Source organism: Xylocopa sonorina, chromosome 8 (assembly GCF_050948175.1).
Source record: "Xylocopa sonorina isolate GNS202 chromosome 8, iyXylSono1_principal, whole genome shotgun sequence".
NCBI classification, from domain to species: Eukaryota; Metazoa; Arthropoda; class Insecta; order Hymenoptera; family Apidae; genus Xylocopa; species Xylocopa sonorina.
The window spans coordinates 7881809-7902213 of record NC_135200.1 but is presented as its reverse complement, the minus strand read 5'-3'; the positions used below and the strand labels follow the sequence as shown (position 1 = coordinate 7902213).

Below are 20405 nucleotides of genomic sequence, written 5' to 3'. Positions count from 1 at the left end.
TCACAATTTTTCGTCCTTACTCGCATCACCGCGAACGATCCAACGATCGAACGAAACTTATGGACGGGGCAATTAAGAGGATGGTAAGCGACAACGAAAGCGCCTTTCCTACGGTTTTTGTGCATGCTTTGGTTGTGCTCTCTGGTTCATTTCCGAAGCTCTACTAAATGGATGATGCCAATCGAGCAAGCAATCACGATGCAGATGACTTTAGGCCGGGCATTCATTTAAGTGGACGATGGCGGGAAATTGTGTTTTCGTGAATGTGCTTGTAAGTTGTATCGGTTTTACGTGAAATCTAGTTTCTACTTCTGCTAGCAGTATCGATACTCTGCACTACGGTTACATTATCTTTTTAGACCCTTTGCACTCTGATTTACCTTTCTCGTCGTTTCAGTAGCTCGGGTGTGAAAAGTGCTGCGGTTCACCAGTTGTTCTACTAAACAAGTTTCTTCATAAGATACTCCATTTTTTAGTCTCACCTTTGACAACGAATAGCCCACTTTCTCACAATATACTTTTTTCACTTCCCATCTTTCACTTTGCAATACTTATAATTTCTAATCATTTCTCCCATCCTAATTCACACACTCTCGTTCTCACGTAATTCACTTTCCACAACCCGTGTCCTATTCTATTTCTATAACCGACGCAAGTGAATCCGGAATGCAAAGGGTTAACAGTACACTCTTCATACCTTCTCGTTTTGTGATTAATACAATTTCTAGCGAATCAACTTGGCAATCAACCAACGACAGCAGCTCGCAAATTTCTATACAAGATCAGTGGACTTTATACGGTCCGTTGGAGCTTTATTTACGGGGTCATGAATTTTGATGGCCATACTTTCTGAGAGAATGATCTCTCGCATGCGTGGCGGAAATTGTTGGCGGATGCGTCAAGCAGGGTACGAGGAGGGTGGCAATACTTGAAACGATGCGTTCGCACGGACGCAGAGGGGGTGGCTGAATACTTACGTCCGTGGTCTTTCTGGTCTTCTTGTTGGCCGGCTCCTCTCTGTTCTCGTCGTTCTCGTTGTCGGAGTGGCGGGAGCTCAGGTGACCGATGTAACCCTTACGGGACTTGAAGTAAGCGTTACAGCTGTGACACTTGAACAGCGGCGCCGGCTGGGTGACCTGGGTGGAGACGTGCAGTTTGTACTTGTGCCTGTACCAACGGGTTCGAGACGGTAGCACCTCGCCGCACCACTTGCAGACTACGGAACCGTCGTTTTGAATGAGGTATTCCAGCAGCTTGTAAAACAACGTTTATTTGGTTTTTTCTCTCCCTCTCGCCCACGCTCTTTACTTTTAACCTTCTCTTTTCACCACGATAATCGCCACTATAGTGGCCGCACGCAATGCTCTCCCTGCGCACGAATGGCCACTATAGTGGGTCGCGTGTTAATAGTCTGTCCATCGTTAAAAATACTCCGTGCCTTTCTCTTTTTTTCTTTATCATAATAGGTGGAAACGAACTTTATAACGTCGATTTAATCAAATTCCGTTAATATCCTATACTCGAGTGTTTCCTTCATTTCGTTACGGAATTACGCACAGTTGCGACTCAAGATGGCGTACAACGGTTTCTTTACGCTTTTGTTTAACCAGTCTCGTCGTTAACAAAAGAGTAATTATCTTCTCTCGCTTGGGCATATCGCTTCAGATATTTGACTCCTCTTTATCGTAGGTACCATCCTCCTTAGCTTAACTGCCCTAACTGGTATACGAATTTATTCCATAAAGCGACAGACGCGTGGAATCGCGTAGGTATTTAAACGAATTCTGACATTCATTTCGACCGTTAGGTTAGGTTCAACTAAAGGGGACAGCATGGAGTTCGTTTTCAGTGTTATAAAATCCACTCGATCTCGGCAGGGAGAACCCGTGAGTTCTCGCGATTTTCCGCATTCCCCTTAAACGCGGAAGCTGAATCGTCCTGCGGTTCTGCGGCGCGGACGGACGACGCACCGACAGAAAAGGGGTGTCACCCCGAGATAAGCGGCGTGGAAGTAAAAATCCGCTTACCCGCGCCCAATTTGCGTAGGGAAAGCGCGCGGTTCAACGAACCTGGCGCGAAAAGCAAACGGCGCGGCGCGCTAACGAAAGAGATGCGGCGGAGGGTAAACCAGATAAGAGATGCGCACGATGAAGGCGAACGTTTCCGGGTGCTTTCCATTCGGCTACCACGAGCCAACGAATTCCGACTGCGCAGCACCGAGTTTATCGCCGGTCAAAGACCCGCGGTACGGAGTTTTCGTTGGTCATCACCATCAGCGACCAACGTGTGCTGACTACGATCTCCAACTGACCAGGTTACACAACGACGGATGTGCCTACTACACTAACACATGGAACATTTAAACATACGTGCGAGTACAGTCGCAAAACGATACGGTAGGACCACTACCCATTATCCACGACGCACTCGTTCGTATTGTACTTAATTAGCCGTCCAACAACGCCGACTGAATAAACATTACAAACATTTGACACCTCTAAATACATACAATACCCAGCACAACGAGAGTATAATCACTATCGTATACATTGTTATCTCCTAATTGAATTCGACTAGAACACGTATAACCGAATGTTCTAGTCCGTTCACCAGTTAACACTCAGTTGAACAAACAACGTATACACCGTTAAACACCGTGGACCATAGAATTGACTAGCATGACATCGATCAAGAACACCAACGATCAAGAACACCAACGATCAAGTTTAAGGAATCCAACCCTCTTCCCTAGCTATTGCGAATACTCCCCTCCCACCCGCCTCGAATTAACGAGGCGCCAGTTAACGAGGCCAATGGAAAGCACCCGGCAAGATCAGCGGCGACGCAGACTTTCGTAGCGGGCTCCTGGTGCTTCGCCCGTTTCTGTTGGTGACGTATCCGCGATAACGCGGCGGCAAGGCGCGCCTACTCCTCGTGCTCGTCCTCCGAACGGGGCCAGGTGGCACAGCCGCGGCGCAACCAACCTGTTTCTTCACTTCCGGCTCCGCCTCGGCCGACTCGGACTTGGGCAGCAACAGCTCGCCGCGTTCCTCCTCGCGATCGGTCAGGAAGTGCATACCGCTGACCACGCGCTCGGACTTGATGTACGGCCCGTTCCCGTCGCCCTCGCTGAACGTCTCGTCGACGCCCCGCGTCGAGGTCGTCGTCGTGGGCGCCGTCGGTGCCGGCGGCGGCGGCGGCGGCGGCGGCGGCGACGATGAGGAGGACGACGTGCAGATCTCGAACGTGATGTCGCTCGGCAGGCTGGGCAGCTGGTCTGGTTGGACATGGACAGAGAAAACAGGCGCGGGAGTGTTAGTGGCGTATCTCAATTTGTAGATTAGTGGCCGTTGGGTTTTCAGCGGTGGACCAACGTGGGATCTCGAAGGGTTTTCAAGGATATTTCGCGTCTACCTTGCCCTCCTTAGCCGAGGAGCCCTTTCTTTCTGATTTATTTCAATTGTATTTATTCGTTTTTTAATTACGTACGCGGGTGAGTAGGAGTGGAATGTGGCGTGCGGTTTCGATGAATTTAGAAATAATTTGGTTTTTGTCTATTTTGACCGTTTTATCAGGGAGTCTTTGGAAGACGTTTGTTAGTGCTGTAGGCTAGGGAGGGTGGTAGTATTGCGAGCGTGAACCAGGATCGATTTAATATTAAAATTGTAGAATGAAGTAAATTGTTCAACGTTTCGCTAAAGTAATATAAGCATCTGTCTGAAGAACAAATGGATAGTGCGGGTGGTAACAAACAAATGGTTGGCACAGTTGCAAAGAGCCTTGCCATGACTTTAGTTATGGCACTCGTTTTACTTGTATCATAAAAGTCCAGTTAGCATACAAATAGTACGGTTCACTTCTCGTAGAGGAACACGAGAATCTGAAACGTTCCTTAAATCGATCCTGGTTCCCGGTATACAAGTTCTTCGAGGACTAGGAGGAACGGGCAATACGAATTTACATAACGTTCAAGCGTGGGTGCAGCTGTTACTACTTGAGACTTCCGGCTGTAAACAGTGTCTACAAGGTATTACATCTCGTCTGATAACCCGTGTCGCTTTATCAGCGTGTCACTTGATCCCCGTTGAAGCTGCAACGCCCAAGACACGTTGGGGCATATACACGCTTCCTCGTAGATACACAGCTTACACCTGGAAGCCATCGATGGGAGCAACAACTGCACAAACTTGACTCAAAGAATGTCTCGATTTACACGAATAAAGTATCGTTCGGCGTGTATTTCGAGTTTGAGAAGTATTCAGGTGTGAATTCCAAGACGCAGAACCTTTTCCACACGTATCATAAACCATTGTACCGTGTAAAGTGAACGATTGAAGAAGCAGAAAATTGGTTCCCTACAAAATTAGTTAAACTAGCGCGAGTAAGTTTCACGGTCCCTCGAATGGAAAATAGGCCGGTGGAAGGCGAAGGGTGACCTAATTCGAGACTAAATTAAGCGCAGGTTTAATGCAAGAAAGTAATCCGTTCGATCCGATTAGAAGTTGAGCGAGCACGGATCTGCTCGTGGGAGACGAGCGAAAGATAAAAGAAAGGACCGGTTAGTGCCAGAAGAGAATGGCCCAGTGCAGGTGAGAATTACGGGTTTTCTCTCTTGCTTTAATGAAAGGCTGCGCTGATCGATACAAGAAATAAACGGTCGGGTAGACTATTGCAATTGTATATCACAAAGTGTTACAAAGAAACTACAATTAGATAAAAACAAATAAAAATAATAATAGTTATTCATACTCATCGCCACCAGGCACCAATAATAATAGGTACATACGTACGTACATCGGAACAAATGTACAGCCGACGAGCAACGTTAATGTGCGAACGTGCAGCTTTGCTTTTCTTTATTTGTTACCGTTATATGTATATAACACTTTTTTTTTTTTGTTTCTTTAAACGCGCCGCCGCCCCTCGAAATAGGGCGGGCCGCGTACAATATAATATAACATAATATAATATAGTATTTATATATAATATATAATAGATTTTCGTTTCTTCTCTGTACTCGCAACTCGTCTATACCTCCTAATAGATCTCGCAAAATTTTCGTTTCCCGTATATGCGATACCTACGATTAATCGATTAAAACGTCCGTAGCTTTCCTGCTAGAATGTGTGTCTCGTGACATTTAGTAATAATAATACATGCATACGTAGAAATCATATGTACCGCTTCTTTCTTCTATCGAGATAGAGTGCTGTGCGATGCTTCCGCGATGCTCGAGTGCAAATAAAAGTGCCGGTATTGGTACCCCATATATATATATACATATATATGTGTATCGTATATACGCTACAATATTACCACGCGCCGAGGTGAATTCGCTAAAACTCACTTTTCATTTCTTTTTAACGCGTTCATTCTCCGCCTTAACGAGATGCCGATAAAAAGTGTAAGTTAGAATAATAATGATAATGCAGACGGACACGTGTGTACTACTTCCTCTTTTTTTTTCTTTACTCCGTTTCTATTCAAGACGCCTTATCCGCGTTCTCTTTCTGTTCGAACACGTGCGTGCCAACGAGCCGCGAATCTTATACACCAGCGGACAGAGATTTTCAAAAGCTACGACGTTCTGGCGGCAGACCGTGACGTTGGATCTTCTTCGAATAAAATTTACAGACTTTTAACTATGGTAAATATATAAATAAGTCTGTTCGCCAGGACATCGTGATCACGTGCATGTGCATGCACAGGATGCTCGGCTACAATTATTCCGGACGGGTTTAAAAGTAAAATACGAACAGAGGTTTGCTTGATACGGTTGCGCGATGACTTGTTCGAAGCAGAGCGCAAGTTTCGTTGAAAATGTTTTCCCGAATTAACGAGCAGACTGATAGACAAGCGTGTACGAAGATTGTAACGGAGCACCCTGTAACGTTATTTCTATCTTGCATTTTATCTGAACGGATAAAAGTGAAAACGTGTTTGAAGGTGTCGCGTTAATGTCGCTGGCTGTTCAAGCACTTAACGGTGAAATAAAATATTTGCACTGCGAAAGATGCAAATAACCGTGCCTTCGTTCGCCGCGTGGTCTCTTTTAAGCTACACCGCGTGCTGCTAATTTTATCGTGCTAATTAATTACCCGATGTTACGCTTAAAATTAAAAATAAAATAATAAACGTTATTTGTTTTACGATGACAATAGCAATAGTGTAATAATAATAATAAAATAATAATAATAATATAATATATAATAATAATAATAATAATAATAATAGAACTATTACAATAATGGTATAAAACTAAAACGCAAGAAGTAAGGTAGTCACAATGCATGGAAAGTGGAGAAAAAAAAAGAAAAAAAAAACCGAGTGTAACGCGATCGTCCACAATTGCTTTTGCACACATGATAGAATTAGGGAATTATTTTTTCTCGTTTTCGAAACTCATCGGAGTCACGTATTATTCGATCGACGCGACGTCTTGTCTTTTCAAATGGTAAATCATTTTCGTTAATACAAATCGATCGAAATTGCATACCATGCCCATCTTTTTCTTCCGTTTTTTTCCCTCTTTTGTTTTCTTTAAACATATACCTACGTATCGATCACATTTACATCGATCACCGCAATGCGAATCGTTAAATTAACGCGCGCGATTCCCTCTCCGAAATGGTTAACGTAATTCGATAATGCTTTTGCCTATCGACCCTTAAAACGATTCGCACTGAAAACGCGATATCCATTCCGACGATGACAATTCGAACGTGTGTACACGCGTGTGTGTGTGTGTGTGTGTCTGTTTGTGTGTGTGCTTCTCACGTACGCCATAATATCAATGTAAAATGTCACGCTCTCTACAGATAACGACGATCAAATTGGACGCAAGAAACAAGGCTGTGCGCGAGTACAAATTTCGTTCTTCGACGGCTGACGGAAGCTGAAAGGTGTCATTGCTTTTTTTTCTTCCATTACACTTATGCATTTTCATTACACGTGTACATATATTTTTTCCCTTTTTCTTTTTTCTATATCTTCTTCTAAATACCGACTACGAGTACGAGCTTGGTCTGCAAGAGAGAAGCTCGACGAGTTCTCCCGAGTCACGGCGAAGAAATCATACGCGGGTGCACATTCCCTCTCACGTAATATATCTCTCTTTGCATATACATATATATGTTTTCTTTTTTTAAATAGCTCTCTGACAATCATCATCATCATACTGACATCCACAACATACATCTACATCCACGCTCATTTTCTCTTACACGTATATAACACCGATTCGGAAGACCAAAATACTGCTTTCCGTTCGGTATTCGTTCGGAAGCTCTCGCAACGAATTGTAGGATTATATTAAAAGAGAAGAAACAAGGGGATCCGAGGAAGATGAGAAGAATACGGATTCGCTGATCTCAACGACGGACGTCCAATAAATAGACAGTTTATAATACAAATATTGTTAACGTCCAATTGTAGCACTCTGTAAGAGATAAATTTAATAATTCAATTGCGGTTGAATGACTTAACTTAAGCGAGATATTTGCTCGGATCAACTCTTTGCTTGCGCTGTTACTTGGACATTTTAATTTCCCATGAATGCACAAATATCCACAGACATTAATTATGAGACATTACGACAGAAGTGGTAAAAACTGTTTGTAGGGTATATGTATGTATATATAGATGAAATTTAATAAATAAAATGCGGAGACGGGTGCAATATTTCTATCGTAAACCATCCATATTGTAGCGTCCATATTGTCGGTAGTGAGCACTATTTCTAGTAAATTCGTGAAACGAGGTGATTCGGATTGCAGGTCCATGGTAGTATTTGTTACCCGATGCGAACATGTGTGTATCTCCTTGCAAGTACTTAAATAACGACCTATTTGTTAGCTTATTGCTGATTATCGTATAGATATTAGTTTTGTTTGAAACAGAGTGATAGAATGAGAACGAGAATTTTTGCGGACGGAAGATGGTAAGAATCGCACGATTCGCAAACCATCTTCCTTTTCTAGAGATAGTAACGCGTTGCTCCTACGAATCGTGTAACTTCGTTTTGCATTGGTTCTGCTCGACTACGTGAACGGTGTTTGAATCATTGTCCCCGAAAAAAAAGAAAAAAAAGACAGGGATACGTGTGTTCGTGTCTGTGCGCGTGTGTAAATTTATACTTCGTTCAACTATTTCTACTCTGCGGTGTCCCAACACCGAAAAAAAAGAAAAAAGAAAAGAAAACGTGTTAACAATGTATCAAATAATAGATTTCTTTCAGATTTTTAAACGAACGAATGAACGAAAAAAAGTATAATATAATATAATATAATATAATATAATAATATAATAATAATAATAAATCAAAGAGAAAAAACAAACGGTCCAGACCCGAAACTAACTGGGGGCCATTAGAATATATACTATGTCTGTATACATATATAACTTTCTCTATAACTTGTCTGTGCTTGCCTGTGCATTAACTTATATACCTAGCAATAATAACCAATTTTATCGGTGCTTGTCCATAGCTAAAAAGTTAATAATTCTTATCAAACAATAATATTAATAGAAATAATAGTAACGGTGATAATAAAAATAATATTGTTTTTTGCTGTATTAATAGTAGTGCGAGTAATGGTAAATCGATAATGATAATAGTAATAATAATAATAATAATAATAATAATAATAATAATAATAATAATATTAATAATAATAATAATATTAATAATAATAATAATAATAATAATAATAATAATAATTAGTAATAACTATAATACACTTTCCCAGAAAACCTGTACATATACGGAGGCTGCTATGCAGTATAATTCGTGTTCCTTCTTTCTCTCTCTCTTTCTCTCTCTATTTTAGGCACTATCTAATGTACTCTACGAGGCTCCTGCGCTCAGAGCGAACCGTTAATACGTTAAAAACTCTGTGATAAATATACATTTTCATCTTCTTTCTTTCTTTCTTTCTTTCCTTTCTTTTTGTTTTTAACATTTTGCTAACTCGTGTTTTGCTACGCACCATTGGAATTCAAATCTGTTGGAAGGCTTAGAAAATGTTAAAAAGAAAAAAAAAAAACATAATAACAAGAAGAATCCTGACTACGGAACTCTGCACGTTCGTTAACAAATTCATCTGCTCTCCCTTCTGTCCGTTTTGCTCTGAAGTCCATTCGACAGATCTGCCCAAACGTTGTTAACTGTACGAGTAAACACTGATATGTACGCATACGCGTCCGCGAGAGATTCACGGACGAAGGCGAATAATCTTTTTTGGAGATGTAATTTCGTTCTCTCGATAAATACAAAAATATCTCGTTTCGTTAGGATTCACGCAGATGTAAAGAGGGGAACTGTGTGTGAGGTGCAAAGTTGGAAAGTATCTGAGAAGAAGAGAGAACGTATCCCCAACCAACGTTTCACATGTGAACAGCTGAAATCGAGAGGTCGACTAAAAAAGTTCAAGGGTGGGAAACGATCAAAGAGAATCGAAACACTTACTTTTTAAAGCTATCACGGTATCATCTACATTTCCGAAAAAAGAATATATCCGTACGATACTTTGTCAGTCCCATTAATTGGTATTGCTTACGTTACACCGTTACGCTTCTAAAACGAACAAAAAAATAAAAAAAAAAATAAATCGTAGAACCTCGCTCTCGCATATATTCTATATATTTCTCTCGTCTGCGATACGTATCAAAAAATCTACACCCTTATCGATAGAAAAAAGAAAAGAAAACGATCGATATATTTCCGCGTTATTCGTCGATATCATTAAATTTCGATCTCCAAAACGTAATGGGAAAATTGCAACTCTTCGTGCAGACTACGCCCGCGTAAAATACTGCGACCATATTAGTAAAGAGAAAAGCAAAAAACATTTTCAGCATTGTGAAACAATGGTTCCCATATATCGTACATACGCAAACGTAACGCCGCCCGTTACGCGCCATTCGCGCAATAAGAGCTATCGACGAGTACCATTTCCAATGTACACCATGGAAGTCTTCCTCCATTCTGACTGGCCAATTGACCTTCGGTGGAAATTTCGCGCGGCTTACGTTTCCGTGTGTAGGTGAAATAATGGCGAAACCGCAGCGCGGCCGCGCGAGTGAAGGAGACGTTCGAGCGTTTGCGATCGGCCACAAGCATTGCGCGCTATTGCACAGTTCAAAGATCATATAATACTAAAGTACACAGCAGCACTACTCGAGTAGTTGCGTTACGAGCGTACAGATATCTCTCTTTCTCTTTCTTTTTTTTTTTTTCGTTCGTCGTTTAAAGAGAAAAATACCTCGCGATCACTCGACGTCCCGCTCTAGCAGTGTTTGCATCCGATCTCCGTCGTGTTGGTCTCCTCCACTGGTCGACGGGCGTGCACCGTGATCGCCCTTCTTCTCGGACAGACAACAACACTCGCCGGGCTCCCGTTGAAACGACTATTTAAAACACGATCGCGTTTCTAATATAACGAAGCAGCTGGTCACCGCGGGGGTGAGATAGGCTATGCGATCGGTCCACGACACATGGGGTAGAAATACACAGGGTACGCCAGAGGTTTCCGCGGGCACTACGGCGTCGCGTTTCGTGATCCGAAAATCGAAAGGAGTCCGCGCGAAAATGCTTTGCTGACATGTTACAACGAGAGTGGAAAGGTGAAAGCGAATTCACAAAAATTCATTAAACAAGAATAGAATCTCATTTCGAGCTCGTACGAATCTTTGACAAAGAGGTAGAGATAAAATTTTAAACTCCATCGATTAAACTGGTATTTTTTTTTTTTAGTTGCGACAAAGATGATTGCGATTCGAGAAGTTTGTAAATGTTTCTAAAAAATATAATAGATCGATCTGTATAACATTATTCTCTCTTGCGGATAACGAGTACCGTATTACAGATTGTAGAACGCAAGGGACCAATACGAAAAGAAATGAATAGATTAAGAAATTTCTTCGATGAACTGACAACTTCGTCTGTATCAGGATACGTATCGATAAAAGAGGCTTCCGCGTGTCAGACCCTAAGTCCTGCCTACCCAACAAAGCATTCACGGACTCTATTTCCTTCGCGACATTAGTTTCATCCTTAACCGTAGAGCACGCCGAGGAAAACAGCGCGAGAACCTCTCGGACACCTCGTATAATATTCACTTTCGACCGGGGACACTTATCTTCGTCGGTATCTCCCCGTACGACCACAAAACATTTTCCCAACGACTGGCGTGACGGGTGACTAGACTAGGGCGATGCTGAGGAAAACGGTTGAGAACTCGGGAAATAGTCTATCTATCTCTTTCTCTTTCTCTCTCTCTCTCTCCCTCTCCCTTTCTCAGGCGCGTCCTCGTCTGATCAAGGAGAGCATCCTGGAAGTAGCCGCGTGTCTCAGCGTCGTCCTGGAGGCCGTGCCCCTAGCGTTCCTCTGGATGCCGCTAGTCGCGGTCGTCCCCTGTCCACGTCCAACGTTCCTATCCCCTGGCACAGTGGTGGTCGTCGTCGTCGTCGTTGCTGTGATCGTCGTCGTCGTCGTTCTTCGTTCCGCTGGACCGATCGCCACCCCACCTCGCCCTCGCACTGCCCGCTAAGGCGAGAGAAAAAAGCCGAACGGCATCACGCAGTCCTTCGGCATGAAGCAGTCGTGCACCGTCTTCATGTGGTTCTTCATCTTGTCTGGCCTGGAGAACTCTTTGCCGCAGACAGGGCACGGGAATACCTTCCTCTGGTGGCCCTCGTGGTAGAGGAACGCGTGCCGTTGGAAGCTGTACTTGTTCTTGAACGTCTTCTGGATGTCGAGCTTCGCGCACTCCGTGCACTGATAGACGCCCTCGGAGATCGAGGCGTAACGAAAGAGATTCAACCCGCGTACGGACATCTCGGTGAGCTGTTCGGCGGGATCCTGGGAGTGGGACGTCGCGCGGCGTCTCATGCGCCTCTTGGGCACCTGTCGGCCAGGCGGCGCGGACATTGTCCCGATCTGGTGACCGCTGGTCGACGAGGAGTTGGTCGTTGGCGCTGGGCTGCTGCTACTGCTGCTGCCGCCGCTGTTCTGCGCGTTGTTCCGGCCGGTCGCCGGCGACACGGACGAGCTTCGCGTCGACGTGGTGGTCGTCGTCGTGCCTGAGTTCGACGCCGTGCTGGACGCTGCACTGGTGGTCGTCGTCGACGAGCTGGTCGTGTTCGATCTCGAGTTCGACGTCTCCGTCCCGGATTGGTTGGACCCCGAGCCGTGGTTCCGTCCTTTCTCCTTCCATGTCTCGCCGTCCGATTTCACGTTCCCCGATGAAAACTCTGCGAAAAGAATGCTGTTAGTAAAGGCGATTTCCTTTCGTCGGTTCTCACGATCTGCTCTGATCTACGACAATTTTACAACAATCAGCGTAATGAACAAAAAATATATAAATATCTCGAATGCGTTCGTTTACTCTCTGACTACGATAAAAGGCTGCGTGTGTGTACGTTGCATGCAGTAACTGCAAGCTGATTCGAATTGAAAATAAATACTCGGATGCTATTCGTTGTATACTTTCTGATACGTGCAAAATAGAGATATGTACGGGGTAAAAACAACTTGTGTGATTTACGGTTCGAGGTAGAACCATAAGCTAAATATAAGTTCGCTATAAACTAGAAACGACACCTGAAAGTATAATAAATACAATAATGTAACAAAATAAACAGTTGTCTACTTGACGAGGCATAAAGGAAGCGTGTGAAGGATCAGGAAGTTGAGGTTCTCGACGAAAATAATAAAAATCTCGCGTTCGTTAAACAAAAACGAAACCAAGTCGTACCATTTTCTTTTTTTTTCTTTTACGTACTTCGCGGACGAGCCCGACTGAAAATTTTTAACGGAACGTACACGTGAAAAAGATGGGAAAAAGGGCACAGACTGATCATAGTAACCGAGGATAAATTCGACTAACGTTGTTCTCGCGTAAGTTAATGACACGAGTAATTTTGGTACACGGCTGCGAGATGCACTGGAAAGTGTCCAAGTGGACGAATCCGTGGAGAATGTTGATAAATTACATAATGCGCAGTCGTGTATCAAATTTGATCGACGCGAGAAACGACGCACTTAACGAAAAACAAATTTCAAAGTTTCGCTTAACAGATAAAGCCCGCGCTTATCATCGTGACATGGCTCGCGAATCGTTTCTCGCGGCGATAACGCGGCTGCAATGAAAACGGTTAAATAAAAAGAGACGAACAACGAGTTTAACAGCGCCGGCGGGCTCGCAAAAATCAAAAGTTAAATGCAACGAACAAACCATGTACATATATATATTTATCTTTTTTTTTTCTTGTTCTCCAAATGTTTCACTTTGCTTCATTGTCTGGACAGTAAAAATAATAAATCAACAATACGCGGTACGCAACATGCAAAACAAAAGTTCATAAAAAATAATAATCGCTTACTTCCTGTCGCGATTGGCTCCTTGAGTGGGCCGGAACGTCGATCGCTATTCGCATTCTATGCTGGTATCGTTTCGGGGTTGCTCGGAGGTCCGAGTCGACCAACTCGATTGATCGAGCTTCGATACGGCTCGTTTGTTAAATTTGCGAAATTTACAGAAAAACGGAGTCGATCGATCGTAGCGTCCGAGGGTGCTCGTCTTTACGGAACGGTATTTCGAGCGAGCCAAATTGAATCGAACGTTCCCTTTTACTCAAGCAAACCATCTCGACGGAGTCTTAATATCTAAGGATCGTCCGATCGGTCACCGCGATCGCGTCTCGTCGTACACGCCGATGATTCTGCGGGACCCTTCGACGAAGGGTTCGCGTTTCAACGATTTAACCGTTTAAATATAACAATTTCACTAGCGGCGTGTTTATTCTCTTTTTTCACCTCGATGAAGCGTCCTTCCTCGTCGAGGCGACGAGAGCAGCGACGATCGCGGTCGACCGGTTCGACGTATCCACGATCGCTAAAACGAAACTAAATAAAAGTAATTTTTGGCTAAGAGTAACGGTGCTTCGTGGTGAGTGCGGGAATTCTCGAATTTGGTGTGTGGTACGTGGTTGTGTGGGCATATCGAGATTATACAGGGGATCGATGCGATTTCTGTTTCGCGTGACTAACGAGAAATCTCTACAGTGAGAACACGGCTGTGGAACGTAGCAAGACAAGATTGGAGGGAGACAATTGAGAAAAAAAAGAGCGCGGGGGGGTGTGAAGAAAAATGAAAAATTCTTTCTCGAAAACGAGTGAAAAAGAAGAGGAGGGAGAAGAAATAATCCGACGGTTGCAAACAAATCTTTCGTTTCGAAATAAATTATGGCACTTTGATGACGATTCGTCGCTTTGAAAGTATCTACGCAAAACTCTGACCACTCACACTCACGTTCCACATACGTGCGGGTATTAACAACGCATAGTATATATATATATATATGTGTACATATATAACGGAAAACGACGAAAAAACGCAACGAAAAGAAGTAAAATAATAATGTTCTACTGTGTGTAACTGTCGCTGTTACGCGTTGTGGTAATTACCTTCTTTCTCGAGTTTCAATTAGTCCGCTACATTCCTCGACAAGCATGTATACGTGTGCATATTAATGGACAATCCAGGTCACTAATTCGTAATCGACATTTAATCGGAACGCACGAAATTCGCGCGACGCTGCGGAAAACGTGTCGGCGTCGAGCACGTTTTTCTCGCTCGTTCGTTTTCCTGTCACTGTTTCTCTTTTCTCTCGTGAAACGATTCTGGAAACGCGAAATGCGGCGATGCGAAGAAAAAAAAAAGGGAACGAAAAGCTACGTGGGACACGTCGCTCGTTGAAAGATTGTAACGTAAAAGAGTGAAAATAAAAATGTTGGTAAACGTATGCGTAGATAAAATTAAGAGTGACGTAACAGCTGAAATTTACTAAAGTGTTATTGCAGTTAATGGATGAAGCTTCGTACAGGAAACTCGCTCGGCTTTCGCGCTGGCAGAGATAAAACTCGTGTCTTTCACGCAATTATTATCACAATCGAGAAACAATTTGATCGATATTTTTCAATGTTTGAACAATGAGATGCGCTAGCCCTTAAAGAAGGAGACGATCGAACATCAAACTTTTCCTTCTCTTTCATTCGTCGACACATATTGATTCCCTTTCATTTCCATTTCTTTCGATGCTCTAATTTTCTCTACGTTCAATACACATTTAAACGACTTTCCGAGATGCGCTTCGAACGATCGCTTCGATTTTCAATCTTATTGCAGCGTGTGTGTGTGTGTATGTGTGTATGCACGTGTGTTACAACATGTATGTACGCATACAATTCTCATTTCTCGTTACATTTTTTCTACAACGGCCGTCCGCCCGTCCGAATTGTTGTCGGCGGATCTCGTAAAATCGACCCAGGCACGCACGATTCAAAGAGTGGTTCCTACAGCGTGAGTATGCGCCCATTGCACGCGCGCAATAAAGAAAAAAGAAAACGGATACGTGAATGCATGTGACGAGAAGTCGGTACAGCGAGACTCAAAAACCCTTCAGTTACAATCTATTGAACACCGTTCATTTTATTATCGATAGGTCATAATCAAACAATCAGTGCATATAAAATATACTAAGTCTACCCAGCGTCAGAAAAGACTGGTCTCCTCTAAAAAGTTCCCTATAAAATTTCTTCTTGTTTCGTCATTATTATTTTTTTCTTTTTCTTCTCTTTTTCGTTCTTATTACTCTTTTACGCTCGTTTCACGACAAGGTCTCACTTATTTGGCACTAGATTGCGATCATCGGGCGCGCCTTTTTTTTTTTATAAAAAGGGGGGAGGGGGGGATATACACACACGCGCGCGCGCGCGCGCACCTACGATCGCGGGTTTCGATAACAATTTATTTACTTATTACTTGATTTTTTTTGTTTTTTTACTTATTTTTTTTTTTGTTCCTTTGTTCACCTCTCTTTCTTTCTCTCTCTCTCTCGCTCGCTTGCTCGCTTTCGCTCTCTCTCTCTCCTCATCATCGTCGTCATTATTTATGTCGCTTAAAAAGGCACCAAATCGGGGATTACACCGCTACATATTATTGGATCCCACTGAAGTACGTTAATTCAACGTATAATATATAAAGTTAAAAGTCAACCACGTATTCTTCATTGCTTCTCTCCCTTTCCTTCTCTCCATTTTTTTTTTCCTTTTAACTCTCATTTTCTGACGCATCATTTCAAAAACTGCAACGACGTTAATAGGTATTACCAACTAGCGCTAAAATATATTCGATATATATATATATAACTTCTGTTTATATATATAATATATAATAATAATAATAATGATAATAATAATCGCAATAATATTAATAATATTAATAATAATAATAATCGCAATAATAATATTAATAATAATCATCGCGTAATAATAATAATATGTATATATATATATAATTTTTCATATATATATATATTTATATGTACCATTTTTACGCCAGTCGCGTATTTTGTATATGTGTCTCTCTCTGTGTACGTGTCTCTGTGTACATATGCGTGTAATTTATTTGCGATAATAAACTATGATTCTTTTCTTTTTTTTTTAATATATATATATATATGTTTATGTATATATATATTTATATTTAATATATATATATTAAAATCTATCCGATAGTACAGTCTGCTTTTTAAGCCTCGTAATTTACCTCACTCTCTCTCTCTCTTTCGTTCGCTATCTCTCTCTCTCCCTCTCTTTCTTTCTGTTCCTTTTTCGCGGTGGCTACTTGCAAAAGCGACCGATACCAATAACACGTGACAAAGAAACTTAGAATAATCGGTATTGACTGGTGGCCCCTTCGGAACAAGGGACTAATAAAAAGAGACGAGAACCGCGCTGGCCCGTCACCATTGCAAGAGCCACACCATAAATATAATATAATCTATGTAAAATTTTTCTTACTCTTTCATTTTTCATATTCTCTCCCCGATAACCCACCCGCAATGTCCGTAGACTTATAAATTAATTAAAATATTGTTTAACACGAAACTCATCAACGAGACCTCTGCGATCCTAACCGCGCGATTAGCGTGAGAAATTCGCCTGCACTTGGGGCATAGAACTCATCTAAAACATGGGGGGGGGGGGGGGGGTGGGGGGCTGGGGGGGCTGACGGGGCGGGGGTGCGCAAGACAGTTGCAGATTATTATGAAAGAATTTCGTTTGTCCAATTTTCTCGACCTCGTTACTTTAACTTGATTCGATATGGCCTAACTAATTTCTCGTTTAATTTCGTAACTTTTCAAACGGCCCAGAAAACACGTGACCGCGTGATGCAAGTACAAGATGAACACCCCCTTACAAACGATTCCCCATAACATTTTAACGTGTATTTTCATTTTCCGCGCTATGAACACTTTTTACAATTTGAACACTAATTTTGTACGAATATAAGGATCTCGTATGATAACGTCCTTAATCCTTAGAAAACCTCCCATCACCACGAACCCTCTACTAAGTTTTACTGATTGGCAACGTGAATTTCCACCATTTTTTACAATACCTTAATTCTAAAAAGTTTAACAACATTTAAAGGCAACGAACGTGAGCGAATGTTGTACGATAAAAATTTTCGTAGCAATCTTCAAGATCGGTCGCTAAATTTCAACAGTTTCATTATTAAAGGTATCAGTTTACCCTGATCACGAGCCTTAAGATACCATTAAGGAATTCGATGTAAGCAGATATATCGGGCTCGACTCGCGTACGCGTCGTCAATGTAATTACTCTTACTTTTAGTTTCATCAAACGCCAAATGCTCTGCAACTGTCTTTTCCTCAGACATTAAAACGACGCGTATTCTTTGACGATCACCACGGCTATCGCGACGAATAAAATATTTAACTGAACAATATATATTATGCTGGAGAAATAAAATTTAAAGAAAAGAAAAATAAAACAAAGGAGGGGGGGAAAAAAAAATAAAATATGGTTAACAAGGATCGTCTCACCAAGAGTTTCACATCTTCCGTGCGATTTCTCACGTAAAAGTCGACTAGGGTAAACTAACGCTCCTTTTCCTTACGGACGAATAAAATTGGATTTCCGAAACGAGCTACTACGGAAAGCCACTGGTTAAAAACACTACCTCCTCAACCTATTCTAGCCCTCCTTAGATAAACTGTCCAAACATTTTTTCACATCCGACAAAAGTGAGCTTCTCTATCAACATTTTTGTGTCGTCCTTGCGTTATTGCTTTTTTTTTAAATATCAGAATTTCGTTTTATCCCTGTTTACGGCAACTTTAGTCTGTATCCATCTCGTGAATGTGTAGCCTCGATCTAGCGATTAAATTAAACACCTTGCGTGGAACACTTCAACTAAGGAGAACACAGTTGTACGGTCAGAAACGAAAGAGAATAAGATAAAATAAAAAAAAAAAAAACTGATCGTCAACCTAACTTCCTAACGATTCAATGTAAAATTGTCTGTTCGAATTTGGCAATTGATCTTTGTCTTAGGCAATCCGAGAGCTCTGTTCTGATGTACTTTCCATTTCGCATCGACACCGCTTTGCACCGCTTCTACGAATCGTTCGCTTTGCCTGCCATCTAAAATTGAGTTAGTCTTAGCCTCTCAGTGATTATCAAATGTGAGTGTATTACTTTAATTATTATTCTGTTTCTTCTTTACTTTATATCGATATAAGCTGTTTAGCCGCTGCCTCTTTGCACTTGTTTTTTTTTTTTTCTTTAACGTATATACTTATATATATCAACTATCAGTTTTACACGTCCCACCCTTATCTCAACTTGTTTCCATATTTTTGCCTTTTTTTCGTGTTTTTTTTTTGTTTTTTTTTCTTTTTCTTTTTCTTTGGACGGGCTTTGAGTTAACCCATCTCGAACACAACGATTTCACCAAGACCGGCCAGCGACCGCCTCACTTTTATAAAATTTGTCCCTTTCTTTTCTTTTTTACATTCACAAAAAGCATCACTTTTCTAGCCGAAAATAATCCACCGTCGCCAGAAACGGCGGACACTCTTTGGTCCATGAGGGTTAAAAATTTTGAAGATAATTGACCTGAGAGCACACGAATCTGCGAGTCAGCGGCACGGTCCCATCACGGCCAGAAATACTAAAACGTATGCTTTTAGTTTCTCTCTCTCTCTCTCTCTCTCTCTCTCTCTCTCGCGCGCTCTTTCTACCGGTTTTGTTTCTTATTATTTTCTTTCTCTCCATTTCCCTACTCCTCTAAATCATTGCTGCCTTTCTAACTAATCATTATATCCCTCTATCTTCCTAAAAAGTATGCGTAATTGCGTCCGGTCGCGGCTGATCTCGATCAGCGCGCTCCGTCAATTCTTACAACTAAAATTTTTTTATCTTTGCAACGCTAGATATCTCTTGAATAACGAACGAACAACACTGGTCAATCGTGGGCGATCGGACACGAGATCGTACATAAATCACATCGTGTCGTCTCTCTTTCTCTCTCTCCCCTTCTCTCGATCTTCCCCCCATTATTACACTTCTCTGTTTCTTCATCCTCGTCGCATCTCGAAATCCCACGCATTTAAATAACAACGAAGGTCTCCGTTACACGATTTATAATTAATTAATAGTAGCAGTGATAATATTTATAATTATTATTATATAGCCTCTAGTCGTCTAATGTCTATGCCCAACTAGTGAAAAAATTTGTATATAAATCGTCTCGCTTCCTCTCCGATTCATGCGTGTCCGTTCATAACCCTAAACAATCGATCTATGAACGAAGGTCCGACTAGAGAGGATTCGACAAAGTGTAAAGTGCAAAATATAGTAAGCTACGATCGTATTTTAGTGCTGTCTCTTCACGACTAAGCCTATATACCATCACTGTAGCCGTATCCCTTTTGAACGGCAATCGAATCGGGTTGTATCGAATCGACTCGACTGTATCGCCTCTGTGCACAATTATAGTCTTTGGAGACCGAAAGAATTCTCATATAGAAAACCTTATGCTTGTTTGTTTGTTTGTTTGTTTGTTTGTTTGCTTGCTTGCTCGTTTCTTTACCTTCGTTTGTTTCGTTTTTTAACGTGACCTTTCTGAACGAAATACACAAAGAAATCATGTATCAGACAGATTGCGTAAAACTCGTAACAAGTAAGACAAGGATATATATTTTTAACAACGATAATTTCTACGACCCTGGACATACACACATCCCTGTCTTACGTTATTTAGAATTTAATATTTACAAAAAGAGAAATCTACGATTATAACGATTAGCTTCGGTTGATTAGGAATTTATGTAACAAATCCACGATGATCGCACCGAAAGCGTGTACTTTCTTATTGGCTTTCAAAGCGACATATACATATATATCTAGATTTCTATACCCACGATTTTCCATTTCAAGTTGAACAAGAAATAAAACGAGAACGTATCAGCTTTTACGCGGGTAGCGATAAAATTCATGGGCTCTAATAAAATATATATAATATACAGAATAT

At 41.7% G+C, this 20405-nt stretch overlaps 1 protein-coding gene across 5 annotated transcripts in view; it reads right to left on the bottom strand.

The window, feature by feature from the left end:
- Ttk (zinc finger and BTB domain-containing protein ttk) overlaps window positions 1-20405 on the bottom strand; it is a 45755-nt gene that overhangs the window by 352 nt on the left and 24998 nt on the right. For 3 of the 5 annotated variants that reach the window (XM_076899400.1, XM_076899398.1, XM_076899399.1), the window contains exons 5-6: window positions 2985-3277; window positions 978-1253 (exon numbers count right to left, since the gene is read on the bottom strand). In XM_076899400.1, the coding sequence (XP_076755515.1) occupies window positions 978-1253; window positions 2985-3277 (569 nt within the window). Of the gene's footprint in view, window positions 1-977; window positions 1254-2984; window positions 3278-11040; window positions 12253-20405 lie in introns of those variants that run through there. The other 2 variants (XM_076899402.1, XM_076899401.1) reach the window with 2 other exon arrangements.